The sequence below is a fragment of the Coturnix japonica genome, chromosome 1 (genome assembly GCF_054131305.1).
Source record: "Coturnix japonica strain WE chromosome 1, WE-NBRP24, whole genome shotgun sequence".
Taxonomy (NCBI): Eukaryota; Metazoa; Chordata; class Aves; order Galliformes; family Phasianidae; genus Coturnix; species Coturnix japonica.
The window spans coordinates 36,068,338-36,081,267 of NC_140663.1; the positions used below are offsets into that span (position 1 = coordinate 36,068,338).

General features: G+C 39.6%; 1 protein-coding gene across 4 annotated transcripts in view; it reads left to right on the forward strand.

Moving 5' to 3' along the window:
- ACSS3 (acyl-CoA synthetase short chain family member 3) overlaps positions 1-12,930 on the forward strand; it is a 74,809-nt gene that overhangs the window by 8,953 nt on the left and 52,926 nt on the right. For all 4 annotated transcript variants that reach the window (XR_014942788.1, XM_015857410.3, XM_015857411.3 and 1 more), the window contains exons 3-5: positions 5,441-5,629; positions 11,887-12,021; positions 12,566-12,706. Coding sequence is in view for 3 of the 4 variants with exons in the window: in XM_015857410.3 (XP_015712896.2) it covers positions 5,441-5,629; positions 11,887-12,021; positions 12,566-12,706 (465 nt within the window). In the remaining variant the exon portion in view is untranslated. The remainder of the gene's footprint in view (positions 1-5,440; positions 5,630-11,886; positions 12,022-12,565; positions 12,707-12,930) is intronic.

Below are 12,930 nucleotides of genomic sequence, written 5' to 3' on the forward strand. Positions count from 1 at the left end.
ATGCCTTGGCACTGTCACAGGTGGTTAAAGTGGAATTTTATTGAGTGCATGCAACTATGTTGTATTAATTTTATGCTGTTACGAATGGAATGGTGCAAATGCAGAGAGTAGGACATTGGAAAATTTGAGATGTGATGATCTCTGAGAGTGTACCTGTTTGACTCATTTCCTGTGCTGGTGCATGATATTGATCTACATGAGGATTACAGTGTTGAACTGATACCAGTGCAATGGGGATGAAAGTTCAAGCTTCGTGTGTGCCTTGGGATATTTTCTAATTACAGTAGTGAGATGCCTGGAAAAGATAATGGAGACAGGAATTCTTTTAGAAATGCTGCTGAATCTCCATAGTGTTAGTTACCCAGAAGAAATAAGGAACAATGACTTTTGTTCATTTAAAAATAACTTTCTGATTGTGTTGGGAAATGCTATCATTTTCGGGTTAAGGTATAGGTTGTTATGTGTGTGGAAACAAACCTTTCTGTTGGCATGACTGAGTTATTTTCTGTAGGAGGCCTCCGTTGCTGAAAAACATCTCAAGAATTTGAGTACCACGTCTGCAGATGTTGACACTTGACAGATATTTTACACAGAACCAGTATGATTTCTCTTTGTCATTCTTTTCAGTAACAATGCACAGTTAGCGTGCTGAATTTGTTTCTGTAATAAATAATTCCTGAGTGCAGTAACCTGACAGGATTACTGAAAACCAACCCTCCCTCCCCTCCAGGCTGAGTCCCTGGCAACACTGAAATTTTACAGAAGAATGGATGAGAGAGAAGGGTTTCAGGGTTATCAGCATTGGGTTAGGATGTAATTTATTTTGTAGGATGGTGTTTTTTTTTTCTATAATTGCCCACTCTAAAAGCATCTCTTTCTGAAACCGCTGTGTTAGCCATTGTCAGTTTGTAGCTGTGTCTGTCTTGCTCTACGTCTCCTGTCTATATGACTGAAGTATCACCCAGATTGCATTGCTTCCAGCAGTCTTTCTTATCCTCCATGCTTTACTTCATGTTCTTTCTTTGCCTTCTTCCTATAGAAATGATCGATTACTTTCATTTCAAGACATTAATTCTCAGAGGTACTTAAAGATCAAAACTGGAACATAGAAAATCCTACTGAAACCAACAGTCTAACTTTTTTTCCTGATTGTTAAAGCAAAATTATCTTGACAGTATTATGTGTTAGTCTTTTTGTTTAATGCTGTTTTTCATATTCAAATTTCAAATGTTATTCTTTGGTGGATGTCCTGGAAAGGTTTAACTGTGCTGTCACAGAGGCAGCTCTTCAGAAATACCAGTATTAGTATTCTGAGGGGATGAGACTAATCAGACATTTAGAAAGAGTGGTGTCTTGGGTTTTTCACATTCCACACAAAAGTCTTCCAAATCATCTTAGAAGTCTGAAAAAGTAGCAGGAACTTGATCTTCCTTGACTTAAGATAGCTATACTGCATCATGTCGACATTGGTAATGCCTGCAGCAGTGTATAATTTGGTGCAGTATTGGCAGATGAATGAAGCAAAGCCATGCTGAATTGATTGCTGAGGCTCCTGACATTTCCTGGTTTGCTGGTTTTACTTTGGAATAGATTTAGTTTGAACCAAATGCCCCATGACTCACTTCAAAGCAGTCTGAATCTGTCTGTTCCACAAATCTTTCCATCCTTGACTTGTAGATGCCTTTAGAAAGCTCTATGCTTTCCTTTCATCTGTCTCACTGCTTGATTGCTCTCCCACTCTGTGTGGATGCTGGTCAAATAATGACATGTAAGAGAACTCAGGTGCTGTAGGAGTTTTGCAGAGCACTATTGTGTCCCTCAGTATTCCTTCTGAGGAAGATGTCTAGAACTCCTCTCTTGTGTAGGGTGGATGCTGTGTCTTCACTTCTGATCCAACACAAAATCCATGCTGAGTTGGTAAGCATTACAGAATCTCCATCTCCTCCTCTTCCTCCTCCCTTCTAGGAGGCACGTGCTCCACAGCCAGTCTCCCAGACCAGGAAGAAAAATGGACAGTATCTGTGCTTGACTCAAAAACTTTCCCTTGATCCAAAGAACATGGTGATATATGAATGAAGGAGAAATTACTTCAATTTGCTGTAATCCCAGCAGCTCTTTGCCTGCATTAGAAACAGAAGTCATCCCAACTTATATATATTTTTTTCTTGTTAATTGTGGACCAATGTATGAGTACCACTAAAGCTACTCGATAAGTCCCTTCTATACGTCATTTGAGGAGAGATAGACACTAAGCGAGAGGCTTCTATGCAGAAACCTGGGAGAGCTGTATTTTCATAGAATCACAGAAAGGCCTGGGTTGAAAAGGACTTCAAAGATTGTGTAGTTTCACCCCCCCTTCCACAGGCAGGGTTGTCAACCACCTGACCAGGCTGCCCAGAGCCACATCCAGCCTCACACTGAATGCCTACAGGGATGGGGCATCCACGACCTCTCAGGCAAGCTGTTCCAGTGCTTGAATGAAAACCTTCCTTCTAATATCAAACCTAAATCTCCCTGTTTTAGTTTAAAACCATTTCCCTTTGTCCTATCACTATCCACCCTCATAAACAGTCTGCAGTGAGGTCTCCCTGGAGCCTTCTCTTCTCTAAGCTAAACAAGCCCAGTTCCCTCAACCTTTCCTCATAGAAGAAGTTCTCCAGCCCTCTGATCCTCTCAGTGGCCCTCCTATGGACCTGCTCCAAGAGCTCCATGTCTTCCTTGTGCTGGGGCCCTTGGGCACAGTACTCCAGTTGAGGCCTCAAAAGAGCTAAGTAGAGGGGGACAATCAGCTCCCTCTCCCTGCTGGCTGCCCCTTTTTTAATGTAGCTTAGGATGTAGATGGCCTTCTGGGCTGCAAGCTCATACTGCTGGCTAATGTCCAGCTTCTCATCCACCATTATCGAGGTATGTGTGGCCACCACGACTGTCCTGGCATGCAGGCAGCACAGGGTTGAGGCAGGTGATTTTGGTTGGAGGTTGTTGCCTCTCAGAACTTCTCTCACAGCTCACAGCCCATGAGGAATTGTTTCTTGACGACTATTTTAGTAGCCTTGGAAGAGCAAGAGATTGGAGAACTTAAGAGGAGAGGAAGGCTTTTTATCTTTGGGTTAGAGGCATGCATATGTGACATGGCTCTTTTTACAGCAGAAAATGCACTTTGGGATGTTTCAGAAGCTCTCAGTATTTGAAGAATCTTTTTGTGTTTAGCCTATGATAAGGGACTGTACTCTGCTGAGACCCAGGCCTTGTTTAACCCAGTAAGGTTTGGAATTCCTCTTTTAACCATTTGGAGTGAAATTTTCATTTTAGTATCTTCTAAACAGATTTCTTCTGCTGCAGACCAAAACTGCATTTTGAACCACTGGGGACAGCCAGCTGGTTTGTTTCAGAACAGCACAGTGTCTCAAAACCTGAACTGCTAATACAGATATTATTTGTTTGATGGCTGGGTGAAAATAAAACATGCTCACTAGGGCTTGCATTTGATGTAAGTGTAATTTAAGTCCAGATCTTCAAATCTGAGAGTCTGCTTCAGTCTCCTCTCGTATCACTTGTCAAAAGTGATTTTAATGAAGTGTCGAATATATTAAGGCAATAGAGCAAACTTAAACTTTGAAGAAAGGCTGAGAAGCAGCATGCTGGTAGGGAAATAACAACTGTAAAATCATGAGTGATGAAATATGCTTTCTTTATGTGAGCCATAAATGACAACATAGTGTAACAAACGGTGAAGTTTCACGGCTTTTAACAGTTTTATGAAGTGATTATAATCCCACTTTATTTTCTGTTTTAGAATGATTGCCTGAATGTTTCAGGCTTTCCACATCAATCCTGAGGGCAATGTAAACATGTTTTATGATGTCCCAAAGTCTCCAAGAAGATGCAGGTGGAGGTGGTATTTTATGAGAGTTTCTCTGAAAGTAATGCCTCCTATTTTATTATTTTGGCCTGTAATGTCAGAGGTGGATGTTGGTGGTATGACAGTAGAGGTTGAACCTTTCTGCTTTGTCTAGAAATAACTAAATACCTGTGGTATGGCTATAAATACTAGCTGTGTGCATGTCTAAGCCTTGTTGGTTTGTTCTAGTGTATTGACAGGTATTAATACATATAGAATTAAAGATATTTATTCCAATAATGAGCTGTATTTAACATGAGGGGGCTATTATGAATGAATTTGCATGCATTTATGTGTGTCTGCAACTTGGTGTTCTGACGACTTTTCCTTACACACATATTCTGTCTTGTGTCTGAAAATAGCAGCAGGGATTTATATGGTGTTTATAAAAAAGGGGTGCCTCTGATGTGAGCGTGCATACTTGGGTCTGCTCTGTTTCTGTTTTCTTAAATCCTCAGGCAGAGGTGCAGAAATACTCAGAGTCTGATTGTAGATGAGCAGTGTATTTAATGTAAACACAGCTCAGATGCATCTGAAGCTCGTGGATATTCCTATCTCAGGCCACAGAGATGTGTGATCCCACTGAACTGAAAAGCAGTGAGGTAATGCTGTGCCCCTCTTCACTGAGGGATGTAATTGCATCACATTTTCTTGAATGTGACCATAAAAGAAAGCACTTAATGCCTAGAAGTCACTGAAAGAAACAGTGTTGCTAGGATTTAAATTGTTACACTGTATTAAAATAACTCTTTAAATAGAGAAAACTAAAAATTGGAGAATAATATAAATGAAAGCAAAACGTTTTAAGGCAGATCTGCTCTCCTGACTTGTGCATCCCTGATAAAGAAAAATCTTCCTTCCTCTCCTGCTTTTACAAGATTTGCCCAGGCTATTCCCATTGCTTGCGTTATTTGCTGCGTAATTGAAAATATCTTTGCTTGAGAGGCTTGGAAGCGGGTATTTTCTGTTCTAGAGGCAATATCCCCTTGCTGCTCCTAGGAGTCTGTTTTTCCCTTCTTTTCCTCCCACTCTTACATTGCACAATGGAAAGAGTCTTCCACTAGACCTAAACTTTACTTAAAACCTCACCTGCGTGGTATAATGAATGCAGAAAGAAAAATGCATTACAGGTCAGGTGTGAGGTGTTCCTATATGAGTAGATTCACATTGCACTGATAGTGAAACAAATTAGAATCTCGTAGTTTCTAGTGTTTACTGTGGTATTTTGTAGTGAATGGCGGCTTATTAAGGAAAAAAGTGTTACTGTTGAGCAAGAGTTCCCCTGTAAGACACAGCAGCTGCTTTTCTCTGAATTTAGACTTATACATTCTGATACCCCAGGAACTTCCCAGACAATTTATTAGTCTTATCACTGATGTAAAACTATTGTAAACAGAACTGCTGTTCCTGTTACTTCTGGTTGGACTGAGGATTGCAACATTCATCAACTTTCTGTATCTTACTGACTTGTCTCTTTAATGTCCTGAGTCTGTTGACTGTATGAAGAGCTTTTAATGTTTTGTGAATGCTTTGTCAGTACAGGTGTCCAAGTTAGCTGATGTCATGGTCAGACATGGTGTGAAGAAAGGAGATCGAGTGGTCATCTACATGCCCATGATTCCACAGACAGTGTGCTGCATGCTGGCATGTGCAAGAATAGGAGCCATCCATAGCCTGATTTTTGGTGGATTTGCGTCCAAAGAGCTCTCTGTTCGCATTGATCACGCAAAGGTAATACATACTTGGAACCACTGCATTAGTTATTCTTGTAAACCAATGTCAAAGACTCTTTTTTTTTCTTCCAGAAAGGGAAATTGCTGTGTGTGACATAACAGCTTCACTTTCCCTGTAATTTATAACACTGAAAAGTGAACACAGTACTGCTTTTGTGCTCAGGGTGGTATTTTTATTATGGCAGACATTGAAGCATGGTTTTTGATTTGTTACAAAAATCACAACTATTTAACATATTGTTCTCTGCTTAGAAAATAGTCAGTCCATTGATCTCTGCAAAACATCACCTTAAGTTTGGCTTCTTAGCCAGCATCTTCCTAAAGTGTGTGAAAATCAACATCATGCCAACCCTCAGTAACTTTATTGGTTTCCTTCATGTTTATACATGTTAAGTAGTAATTTTTTCAGCTGGATGTCTACTTCATCTAACTTGTACATGAATCAAGGCAGCCACTGAGCTCATTGCCTTAGGTGGGTCTGTAGAGAGCACAGGTGGTAGAGGCAAATGCTTCAAAGGCTTCCAAGTTAGGCACATTATGTAAGTAAGTCTTTTGAAGTGTAAATGCAAATAATAATTTAATAACCTGCTTAGTAGTTTTTATTGGCATATTAGTAGCTTGTGTGTGCATTAGTTTCGAGCCAAGTAACAGTGTTTGTATTGGAAGTTTCTGTTCTTGTTTTCTACCACTGAAGAAGACAAAACTTTTTGACTTTACTGGGGTCTCATGGGTCCCTCAGCCCCTGTGCAGCAGCCCTTGTCTCTGGTCCCCATTGGCTGGACTTAGAAGCTGAACACATTCTGCAGGGTGAAGCCTGCAGGATTTGTGGAACTTATAGTGAATGTAGATCTTTGTGCACAGAAATGCTCCTCAGATACCCAAGGTTTGAATTTTATGAATGTCTGTAAATCAAAACCAGTACCTTAAAAAGTGGAATGCATCTCCCTCTCCTACCCCCATTTGAGTTTTAACGAAACAAGTTAGTGAAATAGCTGAAGAACTTTGTTGGAATTATGAAAAAAAAAGCTGGAAGGAAAGTAATGACAGCTCAGATTTTCTTCCCGCTCTCTGGCTTCTTCAACAAGCTCTAAAATTAGGCTTAACACAGAAGTTTTTGATTAGGGAAAAACAATGTGGAAGAAAAAGCTTTAAAGATTGAAGTTGTTGCAATGCGAATCATTTGGCATGTTTACTTTTAGACTACTTTACAAGCACTATTTACATTATTTACTCAAGGTCATTTAGCAAGTCTCTTTAATGGTTAGCTATAGAATCACTACCTGCAGGCCCTGGAATAAATCTTAATTTATGTTATTTATGTTGGGTTGTTTTGTTTGCTTTTTTTCCCTTTAAAAGGCAGATCTAAATACTTTGGATGATTTTTGATCCATACGATATATAATCAAAGTGTAAGTAAAGGGAACAGGCACATGCTCAATCTAAATAACAAAGCTTACCCTGTTTTGCAACACTGCTGAGATTATCTTGAAGGTATGAATTTAAATGGCTGTAATAGGTAGTGGTCTTGTGTGCCCCGGTGGCGCAGTGGTAGGAATGCTGCTTTGCAACACTGGGGCCTGGGTTTGAATCCCCCTGTGGCGCAAGTGGTAGAAGTACCGCTCTGCTACAAGGAGGCTCGAATCCCGGGGGTTGGACTCGATGATCTCTAAGGTCCCTTCCAACCCGCATGAGACTATGATACTATGATGATACTATGAACTCAGAAGTTAATGTAAGCAGTCTCAACCTCCCCCAGCCCTTCTATTATTCTGTTTTCTGTGAACTGGGTGCTGCAATACAGGTCCTAATTTTGGTAGCATTAACTTGAAAGAAGGACTTGGAATAGAAAGTTGGCTGCAAGGGGCATTTTTGGAAGCAAGGGCAAACTTGAAGTTTTATCATAAGACCTAAATAACAGATGTTTTGTAGTGGCTATGGAAAGGTACATACAATTTTACCAGCTTGCCTTATTTATCTTGAATTTTAAATAGGTTTGGGAATGCCACAAAATTCTGCAGCTGATAATTTCTACCCTTGTCAGGTAGTGGCAGCATTACAGATAATTCTGTGGTGAATTGTGATGGAGTGATACAGAGTGTGAGAAGAGGCATTTCTTGTCATCTTGCCTTTTGTCTGAATTTGAGAGTATATAGTTTGCAGTATCAAGATAATAGGTACTTTTTCAGAACATTTCCTGTGTTTTGAGAAATCAACATGACACTTGTTTAAGGGCTTTATCTTTGTAAACTGGGAAAGCTGAGAAGATTGCTTTAAGAACAGTACACTTCTGTCCCTGTTTAATAAGGTAGCTGCTATGCGTACGACAGCCAATTTTTTATAGTAATTCCAGAGGGCTTTTTAGATTTTAAGTACAAGTCCTCCAAAATAAATATGTGTAATGGAGTTCTGCAGATAGGATTTTTGAAAGCTCTTGAGGCCTAAGCAGTGTTATGATTTGCAAGTGAGCAACAGTTCTTGAAAATGGAAAATGTAAGAGAAACTCAGGTTATTCAGAATTACCTGTTGTTTTCCACTGGGGTCAGAAGTACTATATTCCTCACTTCCAGCTGACACATTTAGGGATATTAACAAGGGATCCTTGTAAAAATGAGTAAATATTTTGTAGTAGTTTATTCTGAATAAGATACCGTTCCCGTACACAGATATGGCTATGCATGGTTACCTCTAAGTCTTGGCATAATATGCCTCCTTTTATAACAACGTGACCTGCTTAGTCATCTTGGATGAGGGAAAGGCTGTGGATGTTGTTTACCTTGATTTTAGGAAAATATTTTACGCTCTTTCTCACGGTATTCTTCCTGGAGAAACTGATTGTTCATGGCTTTGATATCTGTACAAAGAGCTGGTTGGATGGTTGGTCACAGTGAATGGAGTTCTGCCCAGCTGGAAGCCAGGTCCTGTGGCATTTCTCAAGATTTAGTCTTTTAGCATTATAATCAGCGTGGATGAGGGAACTGAGTGTACCCGCACTATGTCTACAGACAGTACAAAGTTAGGTGGGACTGCTGGCCTGCATGAGGGTGTAAAGACTTCGGAGAAAGATCTGGATAGGTGTGATCTCTTTTTGGAAATGGATCTAGATATGCTGGGTTGATGATCTGAGTCCAGTCACATGACATTCAGCCATGCTGAATGCTGGGTCCTAAACTTGGGTCATAACAACCCCATGCAGCAGTATAGGCTTAGAGTACAGTGACTGGAAAGTTGTGCTGCAGAAAATCACCTGGGGGCTGTTGGTCAACAGCTGTCTGAACGTGGTCAGGCAGTGTACCCAAGTGGCCAAGAAGGTCAATGGCATCCTGGCCTGCAACAGAAATAGTATGACCAGCAGGACTAGAGTATTTCCTTTGTACACTGTGTTGGTGAGACAACACCTTCAGTGCTGAATTCAAGTTTAGGCCCTTTGCTACAAGAAGGATGTTGCTTATGTGTGAGATATGTAAGAGATATCTCTCTTATGCAGAGATTAACATAGCTGGGGGAAGGAGTGACTGAGTGAACTGAGGCTCTTTAGACAGGAAGAGGCAAACTGGAGACATCATTACTCACTGCAGCTGCCTGAAAGGAGGTTACAGCAAGGTGAGTGGGTGACAGTCTTGTGTCCTCAGGTGACAAGTGATAGGATGTGAGGCAGTGGCTTGAAGTTGCTAAAGAGAAGTTTTAGACTTAATATTAAAAAGAATTTATTCATTGAGAGGTTGGTTAAGTATTGGAGCAGGCTGGCTGGGGAAGTGCTGGAACCTCCATCCTTGGAAGTATTCCGGAGTGATGTGTGAGTGCTAAGGGTCATGGTTTAGTGATGAAATTTGGTAGTTCAGATTGATGGTTGGACTAGATGATCTTGAAGGTCTTTTTCAACATGAATAGCTCTACGATTAGACAGCAAGCTCAGCTGCTATGACATAAGGTGCATAATTGCCTCATAATGTTTGCAGTTCTGTCTTGTGTGGTGTTGAAGCGCTTTTTGTAATACGTGTTTAGAAGTACATCCTAAGTTAGAAGGCAGTATCTTGTTTATGGTGGTTTTCTTTAAATTTTATTTTTTAGCTACTAATACATTACAATTCAGGTCTCTGTGTAGAGCAGCATCTGACAGAATTTAATGTGCACGACCATCTGACATGGGTGGTATGGCCAGATCAGTATCAGCAGGTGCAGAGAACTGTATTATGGTGGCATGAGCATTTCTCTAAGTTGTGTGTTACTTTTTTAAGGAGGAAAGAGGCACAACAATAGCACAGAAATTTTGAGTTTATTGTAAGATATGTGTATATCTAGAGTGAGAAGGGGAAAGAGCTTTGTGTGTTGAACAGCTGAGTGCTTGAGTGCTGGCTCTATCTGTAAGCCTCTTCATGACAGTACTGACATTTTGTGCTCAAAGCTTGTGTGTTTTCAGCGTAGGCTTTTTACAGCTTGACCAATAAAAGGTTGACCCAATAAAAAATATTCATTGTTTCTTCTAAACCTTGCCTTGCATGTTACTAGAGATGGTAGAAGGAGCCTCTATGGGAGAACAGTATTGTTTGTCTGATACTATTGGGCCTTGCTTTATCTCATTTCAACTTCCTTATTTTTTCCTACAGTTCACTATCTCTGGCATTCTTTCTCCACCAAACCCCACCAAACAGTAGTTTTATTTCTATCTGATCTGTCGTGCAGGACTATGGGGAGCCACGGAAGTGGGAAATGAATGTATAAAAGCAATATAGGAGCAGATGTGCAGAGAAGATACTATCAGTAGGCAGAGAGGTAAAGCACTAGAAAATAACCACTAATCAGCCTTTGTTTTGCACAGAATGATTCGTGATGCTTTCAAGCAGTAACCCTCATGTAAGAAAAACATCACCTTAGACAATTTAGTATTGGAAGTCTAAAAAAAACCACCTTATTGCAGGTGATATAGTTGATAAGCAGAGGGGGCGCTGTTTATAAATGACTGTAAACCTGGTATTGACTGATGTCGTCCACTGTAATAATTGAATAGAACTGTGCTAATATATTCAGAGGGGCTTCCAGTTGAATTTTCATTTTAACTGCATTGTATTAAATCTTCTTTAATCAAAATCATCACATTCCAAAAGTGAAAGTTGACAAATGCTAAAATGTTAAAGCTCATCTGAAATCTTTATTTTGAGTACAAGCTAATTAGCAAAGTTCCTTGAATGGCAGATTTGGACAGGAAACATTTTATTACTGCACAATCAAACAATTTAATCTCTACTTTCCATGCAAAGCTTAATGCAGTCTTAACTGTGGCACTGTGGCTTGTGCCTACCTAATGAGATTTATGCTAATACATGCAATTACTAGGGTAGCTGGATCAGACTGCACAAGATGCTCACGATAAATATGCTTCTAAAACTCTAAAAGTAAAGAGGTTGAAGACTCGCAATTCTATGATTAAAATGTCTTCTGATACGCAGTACCAGAGAAACTACCCTTTATTTCCTGAATACATGAAGTGAGAGTACTGGTCTTGGGATTTAAGTCAAAATAGTTTGTATGCAGTGAGGTGAGTTTTTTTGACTTAGGAAACCTTTCATAACACCTGAGGTTGGCTTAATGAAAAAAATGTATCTTCGAAATGCACATTTTGAAAGAGAAGTTTGTCTAAAAATAACACCCAGAACAAGAGAAATCTGTTTTTCAGTGGATTTGCATCCTGGGTCCTGAAACCATTACTTGAAAGACTCTAGATTAAATTTCCTCATGTGCCTTTTGACTTTAGCTTATTCTCTCCTGGTATTTCTAGTTTCATTTCTTCTTTACCTTTCTTTTTCTCTATTTTAACCTCCCACATTACTTAAGTAACTGCAGGCTGAAAAAGAAACAGTAAAGATCTGTAGCTAGTTGGGTTCAGGTACATATGTAATTTGAAAGCAGACTAACCAGGACAGATGACTTGACATTAAGCTTTTCCTTTAATGGAGAGCTACATGGAAATGAGGTATTCGCTCCGTTATTTTTGTACAACTTGCAAGAACTTAATATAATTGATTTATTTCTTAAATATGGTTTAAAATGGTGAAGGTGTCATAGTTATTAATGTGCTGTGGAAAAAAATGAGGCATGGACTGCAAGAGTATAAAAGCTTTGTTTCTTTAGAAAATGGATCCAGCCCCCCGATTATAATTATGTAAGGGTAGATTCCTTGCAAAACATTGTTAGATTGCATGCGTATTATAAAAATATATTGCTAATGTTTGTATGAACATTCTAACTTGTCTATTTTAGCCCAGACTTATTGTAACAGCAAGTTTTGGAGTAGAACCAAAAAGAAAAGTGGAATACATATCACTCCTAGAAGGAGCACTGGGAATGGTACAGCACAAACCTGAGAAAGTTCTCATTTACAGGCGACCGAACTTGGTGAGTGTACTGTTGTAGTGCCTTAATGTTAGCTTTCAGATATGTATGTAGTTGTGGAAATGCTAAGCCACAGCTTGAACACCTGGTGGGAAGGCAGGGCCAACCCAGGGGAGCTCAGGTACATGCTGTGCACCTCAGTGACCAGAAGGGGTGGAGCCAGGATCCCAGTAAGGGTTGGCTGAGGAGGCAAGAGTATGTGTCTGGAGATTGCTGCATACCTCAGGCCTTCTGAAGGGAAGCAGCTTCTTTATTTCTTTGCTCACTGCTGTTGTGTTTGAGTGAATCCTCACTTGCTGCAACCTGGAATCTAGCTGCTCTGCTATCATTGTTGCTCATGTAGTCCATATACTTTTTTCTCTTCTATAGTTAACATTTTTAATGTATGTGCTGTAGTTTGCTTTTGTATTTTATGGAAAAACTTTAAATTTATGATGTTTAAATAGAAAATGTACTAATACTACTGTACAGAAAATTGAATAATACCTGTTTTTGACCCACTTACATTTTATTCTGCTTGGACACTTTTATGTTTTTCTATGGGCAGGGCCACGTTCCTCTTACTCCAGGTCGAGATCTTGACTGGGAAGAAGAGCTGGCAAAAGCACAGTGTTACAAGTGTGTCTCTGTTCCTTCAGACCATCCTCTTTATATTCTATATACGTCAGGAACAACAGGCTTGCCCAAGGTAAAGGTCTATCTGTAGTCTGAGTGTTTGTGACGGATCTTTTTGCAGTGATGGAAAATATTTAGTTAAAAAGGTTGATAATATCAACCACAGCAGTGCTAAAAAGAATGATTGAAGTGCTTTAATCTCATTTATTCATATTTCTCTAATTCAAAGTCAGTGTCTAAGAATAAATAATGTTTATTTAAATGGCATTAATATAAAAATAATAATCCAAAGTGTTT